Here is a 15,691-nt window from a genome sequence, read left to right as displayed (position 1 = left end):
TAATATTTTGAGAGTAGTAGTATGAGACAGCTTATGTAAAGAGAATGTACATTTACGTGTACAATGTATTACTTTATTGCTGTATGTATACCTATGTGTAAAAATATGTATATAAAGATATGTATATGCTATGTAAAGAGACATATACTATTAATTTCCTTTCCCATTCAACCAATCTTCTACTCAAACTCTTCAAACTCTTTTCTGTCCAACATGTCTAGACTTATCAAAGCACATAAAGTCAACAAAATGTTTATGACTGCTTATTCTGTGAAGGTCTTGTTTAGGCATTAACCTTCTGGAACACTATCTTGTTCTTCACTCAAAAAGTCTTGCGTGGCTAAACGGCCCTTGATACTCAGATTCCAGTCATCCTCTCATACTGAATCTCCAATTATTAGCCTCCCAAGTCCTCTTACTCATTCTTTCTTCTAGATTTGTGCTTGGACCAGTGATTCTTTAACTCTAGCCTGCATCAGAATCATCTGGAAGGCTTGTTAATGTAGTTGGCTGGGCGCCTCCCCCAATGCTGCTGATTCAGATCTGCAGATGGGGCCCAAGAATCTGCAATTGTAGCAAATTCCCCAGGTGATGTTGACACTGTTCTTCAGGGGAACACACTTAGAGAGCCCTTGGCTTAAACCATTTCCAGTATGCTTAAAGAAAACAAAACAAAGAAAACCAAGAGAAACAATGGGCATTTTTGCAGATACTATTATAAGAATATGACATATATATTAAAATATGTCCTATGGGTCACCTGGGTGGCTCAGTCAGTTAAGTGTCTGACTCTTGGTTTCAGCTCAGGTTATGATCTCGTGATTGGTGAGTTCCAGCCCCACATCAGGCTCCATGCTGACAGTGCAGAGCCTGCTTGGGATTCTCTCTCTTTCTCTCTCTACCCCTCCCCACCACAAAATGAATAAAAAACTTTAAAAAATAAAAAGCATTTAAAAAATCAAAATATGTCATGTATGTGTTAGGTTGCTAGAGGGTACCTCACCTAGGTGAACCTTGAATCAGGTGAACCTGTATTAACTAAGAGTTATCTACCATATACTATGTATTATGTCAGGCTGAATAAGAATTATGTAAGAACAAGGTGAAAGCCATACAAAGTAACAAGTGTTTTAATAAGGTAATGTGAGATCCTACAATTAAAGATACCCACTTTAAATCAAATGAAATAAATATTGGAAATGGGTATTTAACACCAAATTTAGGGATTATAGTGGTGTCATTTGTACCTAAATCTCATCTCACCAGGGCCAAGGCAAACCCCATAGGTTAATACATATGTAAATTCATGGCACCCAAATGGCATACAATAAAGCCAGTCCCTCAGACTCACTTATATAGTAGGTACCAGCAACTTCATGTCCTCCAGGACCCAGGTGGGCTGGACGTGGTCTTGAGATCAAAATTTGTTTAAATGCCAGTACTTGATAGTCTTGTGAATAGTTCCCTTTATAGAGTTTCCCCAACTCTGCTAAAGGGTCTGAAAAGAAGTAACATACCTGCTGGTTCTGTAGTGTATTCAATCGAGAATCAAGTTTCTTCTTTTCGGTACATAAATCATTCATCTGATGAAGCTTTTTGGTGTGTTCCTTTGTCTTCATCATCAGTTCCCATCGTACTTGAGCAATCTTTTCCTGCCAGGGCAGGAAGATGCAAAATGGATTAAGTGAATAAGAGATGAATTAGAAAAATGCATGTCCAGATTTGATCAAAACCATTCAACAAACATGCATATGAAAAAATTTCATCAGAAATCAATATTAAGATGCAACCTGGGCCAACTGCCTTGTCTCTGGTTTGATTAGAGAAAAGCAGAATGTAGGTATGCTCAAGGATCAAAATAGGTAAAAATAAGATAGATACCGCTTTATTGTTGAAGAATGAAATGAGTGTGCATACTGAATGCTGCTATTCATTATTTAAAAGGAAGAACATTAATTGAAACAGCAAGCTCTCATATATTGTTCTTTTCCCAGTCTCGGCCCATGATCCTCAAGGTAGCCAGCTTGAATGGCCATAGGTCTCCTAATGGCTTTCTTTGTTCTCTTACTGCTTCAAAAAATTATTTTAGGTTGCCCCTATTATCTCCAGCATTCCCCTGAAAGGAGCCAGTCCCATTGACATGAACGCTCCAGTAATTTGCTTCTTCAAAGCATTGTGGTGAATCTTGGATAGCAAAGATGAGACAAGATAGCACTAGGAACCTCTTCTCCTACCCTGTCTACGGATGAGGTAAAACTGGAAACTGGAGAAGTCACAGTGATCTGGGGACTTGCAAAGTTTTTATAAAAGCTCCTGTGTTTGAATCTGGCTATAACTGGGGCACTGCCTCATCTCATAGCTCAGGCAACAATGTAGGCATTAACATCTTCTAAGATCCTACCAGCTAAATAGCCCATACCTGGTTATAGAATTTATTACTTAGAGATGTTTTCTAATTTCCAGATACTAAAAGCATGCAAAAGCAATAGGGAATAATATAATTGGGACCCTCAGAGCAGAGCAGTTCCATCTCTAACACTGCCAGAACATTTATTTATACATTAATGTAGACCTCAAAGTGGCATCTTTGTAATCATCCATGCCATTTTGTCATCGTATGTCCATGTACTTAAGACCCCAAAACCCAGTGCTGGTGTTTTCACTAGCACAAGATAGGCAAGTCCCTTAAACTAAATGAATGGTAAGGATGCAAGACAGGCTTAATATCATGGGGGAGCCAAGTGGGGCCCACAGAATCATCTCTGGCTGCACAGATGTTTCATGGGAACCACTGACAGCATTTCTTGCCTCAACCCAAGTTCGACCAAGTTGGGTCACCTGTCCTCCCATCCGTTACCTCCCACATCTTCATTTCCTTTGCATTTGATAGCTCCTTTCGAAGTTTTTTGATCTTTAGCTCTTCAAGCGTTGTATTCACAGAAAGTGTCTGAAGGGCTTCTAGGTCTATCACACGGCCAAACTTGCTGATCATTAGCTGATGGACCGTTTCTTCCATTTCTAAAAGAAGACATCACTGTCTTAGGTTGTTCAGTAGTTCCATGGTTATTAAATGAACAATACCAGTAACAACAACATTCTATAGAACAGATTTTGCAAGAGGATGGTAAAGGATTTTATGTTACCAGTTGATTTTTCCTGTGACTCTACCTGCTCCTTTGCTCACCTACAATGCCCATTCCTGTGTTTTCACCTACTTGAAAATCCTGTGTAAAGCAGACTCAGCTTTCCCTGCTGGCTTACATGCTATGAGGTGTCCCTCCACAGACTGTTAATGGGCCCCAACTAGACTAGGGATGCTTCAGATTTTTTTTTTAATTACTTATCTCTATAGCATCTAGTGTTAGGAACAGAGCAGGCACTTAGAGGAAAAGTTCCATCCTACTCCAAGTAAAAATTAACGTCACTGCAGTGGTTCATGAGGCCTTACAAGGTCTGTCCTGCCCCTGTGATCTCTCCCCACCTCCTGCCCTATACTTCTCTCCTCATTAACTGCAGACACACTGGCCTCCTGTTTGCTTCTCAAACATTCCAGGCTCACTCCTTCTCAGTTCCCACTGACTGAAATGCTCTTCCCAAATAACCACATGGCTCCCTCTCCCCAGCCCATTTTCTGAAAGCAAGTTGTGAGATGGGTAAAAGGCTCATTTCCAATACACTCAGTCCTGAAGTGGTAACCAAGAGCAGGTCTTCATCCTCTAACCAGGGAAAACCACACCTTACCAGGTAAGCCGTGTTTCCAGGGAGCAGTTCCTGGCCCCTACTTACCTGGGCACTCTCCTTTCAATTCCTTCTTAATTTCTCTTCTTAGCAATGATTTCCATCTAACATGCAATATATTTTACTTTTGTTTACTGCCTTTTCTCAACATGAGAACACTGGAACATCTGGAGAAAATTCTATTTGTGGGGTCTGAGCTCCCCCAGAAAATAAAATCTTGTAACAAGACTTTCTCAATCACCAGACTGTCCCGTAAGTCTGAAGGCTCGAAAGTATAATGAGATGATACAATTCTGCTACAGTGCAGAAGTTTGTATTCTGGTATCATTGTTATGACTGAATATAATGGTGTAACCACGGCTGCCATTGTGCCCTATCCAGGGAGGGGTTATTCACTTCTATGTGAGTAGGGTTCCCAGTGACTTGTATAATGTGGTCATGATAATCAGTGATACAAAAATTAAGGTTAGAACATTTGTACATGTGTGCTAGCCTGTGGCTGCCTGCTTGGCCTCTCAGTAAGAACTTTGACTCCCTTCAGCTAATGCCCTTTCTCAGGACAGCCTCATGTACTAGGACACGGATTCTGGTCCTTGCCATTCTCTCTGTGGAACCAGCCTATGCCTTTCTCCTACTCAAGCCAGCTAGTGTTCACTAGAGACATAAAGCTTTCTGGAATATTTACCACATGCATTCCCCATGGCTTAGAGCTGTGTCATCCTTGGAATGGAGTGAATGAACTTACCTCTTCCCATCACCATGTTCTAGACTCCCCTCTTCTTGCCCATTGGGTCTGGGGAGGAAAGAAGGCAACAACAAGCCAACTGTGGTGTTTCTCATCACTGCTAAGCCTTTGTTTGCTGGCTTACAGAAAAGGAAGCCATTCCTAGTTCTACTTTCAGATTCAGATCAGTCTTTAACCAGACTCACAACTTGCTTTTCAGAAAATGGGCCGGGGGATGGGTGAGAGAAGAACTGAAAGTTGCTGAAAAACCTTATATCACACAGATTATTCCCTTTTATTTCCATTCACATTCTGAAAATTTGAATACCTCATTTCATCTTCACACATTTTCCCAAACTGAGAGTTACCCAAAGGGAAACAAGCTTCTTTCCTTGTTTTTATACTAGCTTATTCCTTGGTTTGATGAATAGCACTTTCAAATATAAACAATATTCATGAGCTACAGAAGCCAGAGGAATGTGAAGTACATGAGAAGGCCTACACCTAAGAAAACTCTGTGTCTCAAATAAGTGTTATTTAAACCTGGAGTCTTAATGTGTATTTTTTTTTAATTTTGTAATCCAGCCACCCATGAAGGCAGAACCATCAACACTCATTGGAAACTGGCCTCTACAAATCCAAGCAACTTGGATTGGTTGACCAGTTGACCACCATAGTCTTCCCATTTTTTCTTTTTCAAATTAAAAAATATAAACATAGTTCAAATGTGGTAAAATACACAACAGAAAAACGTATCATTTTAATCATTTTCAACTGTACAGTTGTGTGGCATTAAAGTAGTAAAGTATTGGCAATATTGTTATTTTTAAAGTTGAAAAATTCACAACTTACACTCATGTTCCATATATCAAATACTACAAAAAGTATTTTTTAAAGAATAGTACTCTTTATACTGTACATCTTATAGTAACCACCTTAACTCCAGATAGATTAAAAATGCAAATATGAAGAACACTAGTAATAGAGGAAACCGTAGACAAAATATCTTTATGATCACAAAACAGGAAAGGATTTCTTAAGACCTACACATAGACACAATGCAAAAAAAAAAAAAAATTGATAACATTAACTATATTAAGATTTTAAATGTCTATATCCCAAAAAAGATACACTAAACAAAGTAAAAAAATCAACTCACAAACTAGAAGAAATTTGAAATGCACTTAATGGACAAAGACAGAATACAGAAAGAACTCCCCAAAATCAATAAGAAAACAAGAAATAGAAGTAAAAAATAGGCGAAGTATATAACAGACAATTTACAGAAAAGGAAACACAAATAAATGGCAATAAATGTATGCAAAGATGTTCAACCTCACCAGAATCCAGGAAACATGAATAAAAACCACAGTGAAACACAATTTAACATCCACAAGGCTGGCAAAAAAATATTAACACTTGACAGCATCAAATGTTCCTGAGAATATAGAGTCTAGACAATTCTCACACAGTGCTGGGGAAGAGGAGAGAGGCAGGAGTGAGATAAAATGGTACAACCACCCTAGAGGGCAACTTGGCAATATATAGGAGAGCTGAAAATGCATAATCCCCCTACAAACCAGAGACCCCGGTCCTGGGGATTCACCTTCTCACATGGGCAGGGAGAGGTGTACAAGAAGGTTTACTCTAACTCCGTAATCACAAAAAATAGATATACCCTAAATATCCATCGACAGAAGATTGAAGAAATAAATTCTTTCCAAGTCCTATAATGGAATATGGTAGCAGCAGTTAAAGTGAATAAATTATCTATAACAGTATGGATACCTCTCAAAAATTGGTTTAATAAAGTGAACTGAAAAATGATATGAACAATATAGTACAGTTATAAACATGCACAAGATTCCATATATTATGTGTGGATACATAGATATGCATGCGTACTTACCTGCCAGTTGACCCTGGGGAAGGGGATAGCAGATAATATCGGAAAGAGAAGGGGATTAAGTTGTCCCTTCCATGTTTTAATTTCTTAAGCTTGGTTGTTAGCACACAGTTACCATGTTACTCTATATTTCATCATGCAAAAAACCTTTTAAACTTAAGAGAAATAGTTTCTATGATAAAAGACTCATTCTTTTAAAACAAGAGGGGGACGCTTCAGTGATAGGAGGAGAGATGGCAGCTAGGAAAACGAGAAGGTGTTTCCTTCCTCTCAGTGGTTCTGATTCTGTGGTTATTACTGTTTTCAGAGTTGGAGATGGTCACTTAATAGTTCCTTCTCTTATCAATAGATAGTGCTAGATAAACCATGGGCTTAGTTACTCACTGCTTATAGTTTTTGCCATCTCTCTCTTTTCTCGGATAAGCTGTTTACGCCTCTCCCGGCATTCTTTGTTGAGTTTTTGCTGCTTGGAATTTTCCTCATGAAGCTGTCTGATTCGCTCTTGCAGCCGTCCCAAGGAATGGTTAGAAAAGACCAAGGTTCCAGAAAGATCATTAGGTATTTCTCCAAACACTATATGCTCTATCTAGCAAACAAACAAAAACAAAACAAAAACAAAGACCGAATGAAATGTAAGATCACAGAAAGCACTTCCTTCTCTGTCCCTTGTTTTAGGTCATTGCCTTTGGACTTCTATCATTCCCACTACTGAGTGAAGGAAAGCAGGAAGTTGCCTTCAGATAGTAAGCCACATTATGTCCCTTTAGAGACAGCAAATCTTCCCACAGACTATGCCTAATGTCTACTGCATAACCAAGGAACAAGCATTTCAGGGTGGGGATATTAGACAAATTGCTTTATATGGCTAATCCAGTTTGGGTCAGGTTACACAAAATATATGTGAGGCTGATCTAAGGCTTCCCTTCTAAAATACAGCTTTCCCTCTTTACCTGACAAAAGACCTGATAGGCCTTTTCTCTGATATGTATCTTTGCATTTAAATGTAAGTTGTAATTCAAATAGAGTGTGGAAATGGGCAAAGAGGGAAAAAAGAAAAAGGACGTTTTTCTTTTGTCTTGCCCTTTCTCATTAACAAGCAGCTGTTAAGATAATTCTTGCACCATTAGTTCTTGTCTACTTAAAGATGGTGTGAAAAGTGACCTGTACACAAGATCCAAGATTTCAACTTCTAAGACGTTTCTTTCTTAAGTCATAGGCTGGCTATCCGGAGCACCTGGCTGCCTCGGAAGAGCATGTGACTCTTGACCTTGGGGTCGTGAGTTCAAGCCTCACATTGGGTTTGAGGTTACTAGAAAAATAAATAAACTAAAAAGATAAATTAAAAAAAATTGAGTCATAGGCTGCTCATTTCATCAGACTGAAACAATTGGACTTTTGAAGTGATAATGGGCCATAGGGAAATACCTGTGTTTGGCTATTACTCTTTCATAACAATCTGAGAATGGATAAGAAAAGTTAGGGTGTCATCATTCAGGCAGAATTCTCGGCAAAGGACTGCACTTCTTCCCACTAGTGATCTGTGAATCTTTCCTGGAAAAGCCTGGGTGTGGTGGCTTTTCTGCTCAGATGGGGTGGGGCATCCACTCCAGACCCATCACCTGGTGGAGCTTGAGGGGAACCACAACGAGCAGTTCATTCAGACGCTGCTGCTTCTCTCGTTGGTAAGCTTCCAGGGCCTCCTCCGCTGCATTCAGATTAGTTGCCACAATTTTTACCTGTGGAAAGCCCCATGTGTGAAATGTGGGCAAGAACCAGCAAACACATACCTCAGGTGATAAAGGAGGACATCTTGGGAGATGAGCAGGACCTGGGCTGTGATTAAATGAATGATCCCAGTTTGCAGCCCAGAAATGTATGTTATTTTCTTTCTGCTAAGTCATGATCCACACCACTTTTTCAATCATTCCTATATCCCCAAGGTTATAAAGGTGTTGTGAATAAAAGTTCAGAAGGCCTATCCTCATCTCCCTTTATTTGCTGCATGAAAAGCAGCACTTGGCATGGAATGTCTTTGTCAAAATGGTGGGAATCTCTTTTGGCCATAATGACCTCAATATATGAAAGGAAAAAAGCCCATTTAAAGCAACAAAACTACTAACTAAAGCATTCATAAAGCATGTTCTTCATTTAAAAAACTTGAAAATCCTCCAAATCATTTCCTATTTGCAAGAGGAGAAACAATCTATTAAAAATATTTGTGAATATGATTTAAGCAATGTGTCTCTAGAAAAGAGTATCTAAGAGGGAAAATGAGCAAATAAGGCAGACATCCCTCAACATAATTATACCAGTTTAGCTGCATGGTCTCCAACATGGGATGCACGCACCCCAGAGGGTCAACAAAGTGATGTAATAGGGTACAGAAAGACCAGTTTCCATTCCCATTTATTTTTATCTTATTCTTTTTCGTTTCTGTGTTTGTGAATGTTATCTAATGTACAAAATATATTAGTACAGTAATTCATGAATATAATTTGTAAATAAATGTACATTTATTGTGGGGATACATGCTCCACAGTTTTCTTTACATATAGAAGTATGTAGTAAAAAAAAGTTTAGGAATGGCTGGGGGCTCCATTGGTTAAGCATCTGACTTGCTTTTAGCTCAGGTCATGATCTCATGGTTTGTGGGCTTAAGCCCCTAGACACCAAGGAGCCTGCTTGAGATTCTCTCTCTCCCTCTGTCTCTCTGCCCCTCTCCTACTCATAGGCACACATGTGCACATGCACTCTCTCTCTCTCTCAAAATAAATAAACAAACATTAAAAAAAAGTTTAGAGGTCAATGATTTAGATAAAGGAATCCAGTCTTCAAAAGAGCAACAGCTGCCACCACAAATACACTTGAAGAGGAAACACTTAAAATGTAATACTTAAAATGTTTCTTCTATGGAGAGAAGTCCTAACTTAGGTCATTGCTATGACATGGCAGTACTGCAGCTGGAAGGACAAAAACAGCATGTTGGGAAAGGATAAACAAGTAGGCACACAACCATACTTTTTTGGATAGTGTGTCATATTCCTTTTTGAGGTTATCGATAATTTTCTTTTCTTCAACTAAGGACTCCTCAATGTCCAGCCTTTTCTCTCGAAGTTGAAGGGCCAGTTCAAAAAGACCCACATCACAATCTGAAAAGACAGTCAAAATTAAAAAGAAGCCCCATTGCTACAGAATGTGGTAAGTTTAGAAGTGTAGACTTTGGAGCTTCAGAATTAATAATGACCAGGATGCCTGGGTGGCTCTGTCGATTAAGCATCTGACTCTTGTTTTTGGCTCAGGTCATGATCTCATGGTCCATGAGATTGGGCCCCACTTTGGGCTCCATGGTGTTAGTGTAGAGCCTGCTTGGAATTCTCTCTCTCTCTCTCTCTCTCTCTCTCTCTCTCTTTCTGTGCCCCCCCCCAAATAAATAAATAAACTTAAAAATAAAGAATTAATAATGACTACACTTAGGGTTCCATTGTTCCAGGTGGAAATTATTAATAGTATAAGTAATCATGATAGCAATTATGATACAGTATTGACATTCTGAGCAGTGCTATGAGCCAGGCTTTCTGTTAAGCCCTTTATGCACATTATCTCACTCAAAGCTCATAGGCCCCTGCAAGGTAGAAACTGTTGTTCCTACTTTATAGGTGAGGACCCTAAGTCTCAGAGAGGTCATGTAACTGATATGTGACACAGTGGGATTCACATTATCTCTCTATTAATTTCCACTATATCACATCACAGCCACATTTATACACCAAGCAATAGACAAAGAATGTGAAAATAAGAGTATTACAATAGAATTTAGAAACCTTAGTTCTGACCCTAGTTCCACCACTAATAGACGAACTGTGAGACTTTTTTCAGACCATTTAATCCTGCTGTAAAATAAGCTGTATTTAATCTTTTGAGCTCTATTTCACTCATGCATGTGATTTTAGGAAGTCTCTTGTTTACAACATTAAAACAAGATTTAGGGGCGCCTGGGTGGCGCAGTCAGTTAAGCGTCCGACTTCAGCCAGGTCACGATCTCACGGTTTGTGAGTTCGAGCCCCGCGTCAGGCTCTGGGCTGATGGCTCGGAGCCTGGAGCCTGTTTCCGATTCTGTGTCTCCCTCTCTCTCTGCCCCTCCCCTGTTCATGCTCTGTCTCTCTCTGTCCCAAAAATAAATAAACGTTGAAAAAAAAATAAAAAAAAAAATAAAAAAAAATAAAACAAGATTTAAACTTTATTTGAAATGAAACTTTAAAATTTATATAAAATGGCTAGGAAGATAAATTTCAGACCCAAAAGAAACTGTTTTTGCTGCACTGGACTATTCATCTATTGAGACTGTAAGAATATTGGTCTAGCTGCTTCAGACTGCTTTTAGCAGGGAAAACAGTGAATATAAACTGCTAAGCGTCTCCACGAAACTGGTACAAAGTACCCTTATACAAAGCAGATTTTAAATATGAAAATTTGAATGGGCACCTGTTGGGATGAGCACTGGGTGTTGTATGAAAACCAATTTGACAATAAATTTCATATTAAAAAGAAACAAAAATAAACAAAAATAGGCTTAAAAAATAAAGGTGATCATGATATATCGATAAGTTAAAAATAAACTAAATTAAAAATAAAAGTAAAAAAAGAAAATTTGAATGGGTTTGTCAAAATGGGAAAGCTTCATTAAAAATATACACACACAGTACAATCGATCATTTCTCTATAAAATGAAAATTTCTGCATAATTTGACTGTGAATAAACTATAAATTATCTGCAAATTATTTGTCATTCATTAATGGCTGCCTAAGGGAAAAGAAAATAAATCATCCAGAGAGCCAAAAAAAATAAATAAATAATCATTGACTATACTTCATACAACTTAAACCAGTCTTGCCTTAAATTTTATTATGAGACAACTGAGAAACCAAAAAAGGACCCCCTTGGTATGGTCAGTCCATCTCCACATTTCACAGAGAACACATGGCTTTTTCCAACTTACTTGTTGGGCAAATAGAATCATCAAAAACCTCATCATCAGATCCAGACTCATCTTCATCACTCTCTAGGCTGGATTCTTCTTCACTTGATTCATCACTATCTTCTTCTTCATCTAAATTGAGAGGAAGGCATTGTTAATAAGCAGAGAAGTTCCTGTGTTAAGCTAAATCCCAGATTTTTTAAAAAAAGTATTTTTTCCAATGAGTTGGTCATTAGGAAAATAATAGAGAAATCAGGCACTTAGTCAATATGTTTGGAAGAGTTTAAAATGGTTAAAGACAATCCTATCCAAAGCAATCTACAGATTCAGTGCAATGCCTATCAAAACACCAATAGCATTTTTCACAGAATTAGAATGAATAATCCCAAAATTTGTATGGAATCACAAAAGACCTTGAATAGCCAAAACAAGTCTTAAAAGCACAAAACCAGAGGTATCACAATCCCAGGTTTCAAGATATGCTACTAAGTTATAATAATCAAAACAGCATGGCACTGGCAGAAAAATAGACACCTAGATCAAGAGAACAAAATACAGAGCCCAGAAATAACCCACATTTATATGATCAATCTGTGACAAAGGAGAGAAGAATAGACAATGGGGAAAACAGTCTGTTCAACAAATGGTGCTGGGAAAACTGGACAGATACATGCAAAAGTATGAAACTAGACCACTTTCTTTGGGGGGGGGGGGAGGTGGGGAGGCACTTTCTTATACCATACACAAAAATGAACTTAAAATGGATTAGAGACCTAAATGTGAGACCTAAACTATAAAACTACCAGAAGAAAATATAGGAGGTAATTTCTTTGACACTGGCCAAAAAAACCCCATCTTTCTAGATATTCCTCCTAAAGCAAGGGAAACAAAAGCAAAAATAAACTATTGGAACTACACCAAAATAAAAATCTTTTGCACAGTGAAGAAAACCATCAACAAAACAAAAAGATAACATGGTGAATGGGAAAAGATATTGCAAATGATATAAACAATGAGTTAACATCCAAAATATATAAGGAACTTCTATGACACCAAAAAAACCCCAAATAATTTGATTAAGAAATGGGCAGAGAACCTGAATAGGTATTTTTCCAAAGAAGACATACAGATGGCCAACAGACACACATGAAAAGATGCTCAACATCACTCATATTTCAGGGAAATGAAAATCAAAACCAATGAGGTATCACCTTACACTTGTCAGAATGGCTAGAATCAAAAAGACAAGAAATACCAAGTGTTGGTGAGGATGCAGGGGAAAAGGAACCCTCTTGCACTGTTGGTGGGAATGTAAATTGGTGCAGCCACTGTGGAAAACAGTATGGAGACTCCTCAAAAAATTAAAAATAGAGCTACCATATGATCCAGTAATTCCACTATTGGGTATTTACTCAAAGGAAATGAAAACACTAGTTCAAAAAGATATATGCACCCTTACATTTATTGCAGCATTATTTACAATAGCCAAGATATGGAAGCAACCCAAGTGTCCATCAATACACACATATATACACAATGGAATATTACTCAGCCATAAAAGAGAGGTGAGCTCTTGCTACTTGCAACAACATGGATGGATCTAGAAGGCATAATGCTAAGTGAAGTAAGTCAGAGAAAGAGAAATACCATGTGATTTCACTTATAAATGGAATTTAAAAAACAAAAACAAATGAACTAAGAAACAAAAAAAGCAGGAGCAGAGCCATAAATAGAGAAAACAAACTGATGGTTGCCAGAGGGATGGGTGAATGGGAGTAGAAAGTATAGGCTTTCCAGTTATGGATGAATAAGTCATGAGACAAAAGGAACAGCATTGGGAATATTGTCAGTGGTACTGTACTAGTGTTGTCTGGTGACAGATGGTAGCTACACTTGTGGTGAGCAGAGTATAACATAGAGTCACTATGTTGTACACTTGAAACTAATGTAATATTGTTTGTCAAGTATACTTCAATCAAAAATTATTTTTATTTAAAAAAAATTTTTTTTAATGTTTATTTATTTTTGAGACAGAGAGAGACAGAGCATGAACAGGGGAGGGGCAGAGAGAGAGGGAGACACAGAATCCGAAACAGGCTCCAGGCTCTGAGTGGTCAGCACAGAGCCTGACGTGGGGCTCGAACTCACGGACCTTGAGATCATGACCTGAGCCGAAGTCGGACGCTTAACCAACTGAGCCCCCCAGGCGCCCCAAAAAATTATTTTTAAATAAATAAAATTCTACAAAATAAAATAACCAATTAAAAACAACCAAAAAATAAATAAATGGTTGAGGATGCAGAGACCATAAGCTCAAATGCCTGCAGAATGTTGTGCAATTAATTTCAATGCATTGAGTCGAAGAGGGTTGAGACCAAGCTGCCAAACTGCTTATGCTGTGACGCATCTAACACACCCTTGGTTTTATAGGTCCACAATTACTAAATCATAGTGCCTTGAAAAGAATATTTTCATAACTTCCCTGAAGTAATGCTATTTATAATCTTTATTTAACCTACTTTGTGTGAATATTTGTCTTGCTGCAAAAATATTAAGGTGTTTGATTTTAGAGATCCTGCACTAACCCCTGTTGGGGGTGTTAGTTGACAAAGTCTCTCTTCTTTGACCAAACTGAGTCAGGTTCCTCTGAGTCCTCTCTCTGACAAGTAGTGGACCAGAGGTTTGGCTATTGACCCATTTGTCCAGTTTTAGCAAGAATCCTGCAGCCTCAATTTAGTAAAATTCCCACACTCTTGTTTTTGATCAGATTCCTCCTTATTCCTTATCTTCACTATCTTTTTACTCTGGCCAGGCTTCAGTAAGAATCCTGTTAGGTCAGTCTTGCAAAGAATTACCCTACCTCTTAGTAATTTTCCACCCACTGACTCCCAACCTGTTCCTTGGCTATAACTCTCCACTTGTCCTTGTTATATTCAAAGCTGTGCTGATCTCTCTCCCCTATTATAAAATCCCACTGGGGGCACCTGGGTGGCTCAGTGGGTTGAGCGTTCGACTCTGGCTCAGGTCATGAGCTCATGGTTTGTGGGTTCAAGCCCACGTTGGTCTCACTGCTATCAGCACAGAGCCCACTTCTAATCCTCTGTCCCTTCTCTGTCTCCCCCCACTTATGCTCTCTCTCAAAAATAAATTTTAAAAATAAAATAAAATCCCCTTGTAGTAGTGACCCTGAATAAAATCTGCTTTATTGTTCTTTAACAAGTGCCATGAATCATTTTTTCTTTAACAGTGCCATATACAAAGCTTTTATAAAATATAAAAAAAATAAATACTAAAGCTCATCTGCCCCCAAGAGTTTTAGATACGCGATTGTAGATTCCCATTCTATGCTGTTTTCTTTTTAAACACTTTGAGGCAATTTCTGAGCCATAGATCACCAATTGCCAATTTCTATTTTATGGAACATCAAATTAGAAATAAGACATGCACCTCATACTCTCTAGAAGATTTCTTAAATTTATTATCTCCTTAAAATTATTTTAGGTGGTCTGTACCATTTTATGAAATAAATCAGCAGAGTTTAAAATTAGACTAAAATTCTTTTCATAGATTTCAACTTTGAGAAAGATGAATTAGGTCTATTTTTTTCCTATTCCTCCTGCAAAATACAGCTAAAACTTGGACATTATATGTAAAATAAACAGAAGATTCTGAAAAATGGAAAGAAGGCAGACTAAATATGAACCTCAGGACCTGAGAAACAACACTGTGGTGAATTTTTTGGGTCTTCTTTTCCTCTTATATTTCAGACTTAGAAATGAATAAATTAGTGGCCTGGAAACACCAGTAGATACTATAAAAAGGCCCAACAAGAGCCTGCTCTCTCTAGCCAAACAGCCAAGAAAGAGGAAGCCTAACAAGACAAATTTTTTAGATAATACTCTAAATAAACACCACAGGAAAAAAAATTGTGGTCCCACTCCCACCCCCATAAGTGAAGGTGAAGTGGGGAAACTAGACATTCACCCTTGCAAAGCTGCAGTCAGGTACCCCACATTCCCACCACCCAGGATGGTATCAGAGAAGACCAAGCAGGGAACCGGGATATTTGTTCCTGCTGGCTGGTAACCAGCCCTGCTTTCAACCCCCACCAAGATGTCTGTGGAGACCACACGGGCACCCTGTATTTCTACTTTTACCTGGCAACAATAAGACTCACTTCCTCCTCCCACACAGGTCACATTAGAAGAAACCTAATGGAGGAGGAGGAGGAGAGGAGGGGGAGGAGGAAGAAAAGGAAGGAGAAGGAGGGGAAGAATAAGAAGAAGGAGGGGAAGAATAAGAAGAGGAAGGAGAAGCAGAAGAAGCAGAAGCAGCAGCAGCAGCAGA

General features: G+C 38.5%; 1 protein-coding gene across 1 annotated transcript in view; it reads right to left on the bottom strand.

Annotated features, from left to right (window-relative positions):
• CFAP44 (cilia and flagella associated protein 44) overlaps positions 1–15,691 on the bottom strand; it is a 157,295-nt gene that overhangs the window by 2,256 nt on the left and 139,348 nt on the right. Inside the window, exons 29-34 of the mRNA XM_030330062.1 lie at positions 11,366–11,476; positions 9,387–9,517; positions 7,988–8,104; positions 6,753–6,954; positions 2,858–3,018; positions 1,518–1,652 (exon numbers count right to left, since the gene is read on the bottom strand). Coding sequence (XP_030185922.1) covers positions 1,518–1,652; positions 2,858–3,018; positions 6,753–6,954; positions 7,988–8,104; positions 9,387–9,517; positions 11,366–11,476 — 857 coding nt within the window. The remainder of the gene's footprint in view (positions 1–1,517; positions 1,653–2,857; positions 3,019–6,752; positions 6,955–7,987; positions 8,105–9,386; positions 9,518–11,365; positions 11,477–15,691) is intronic.

The sequence above is a fragment of the Lynx canadensis genome, chromosome C2 (assembly GCF_007474595.2).
Source record: "Lynx canadensis isolate LIC74 chromosome C2, mLynCan4.pri.v2, whole genome shotgun sequence".
In the NCBI taxonomy this organism is placed as follows: domain Eukaryota; kingdom Metazoa; phylum Chordata; class Mammalia; order Carnivora; family Felidae; genus Lynx; species Lynx canadensis.
Note: the sequence above shows the minus strand (reverse complement) of the source record. Positions and strands in the feature narration are given on the sequence as shown.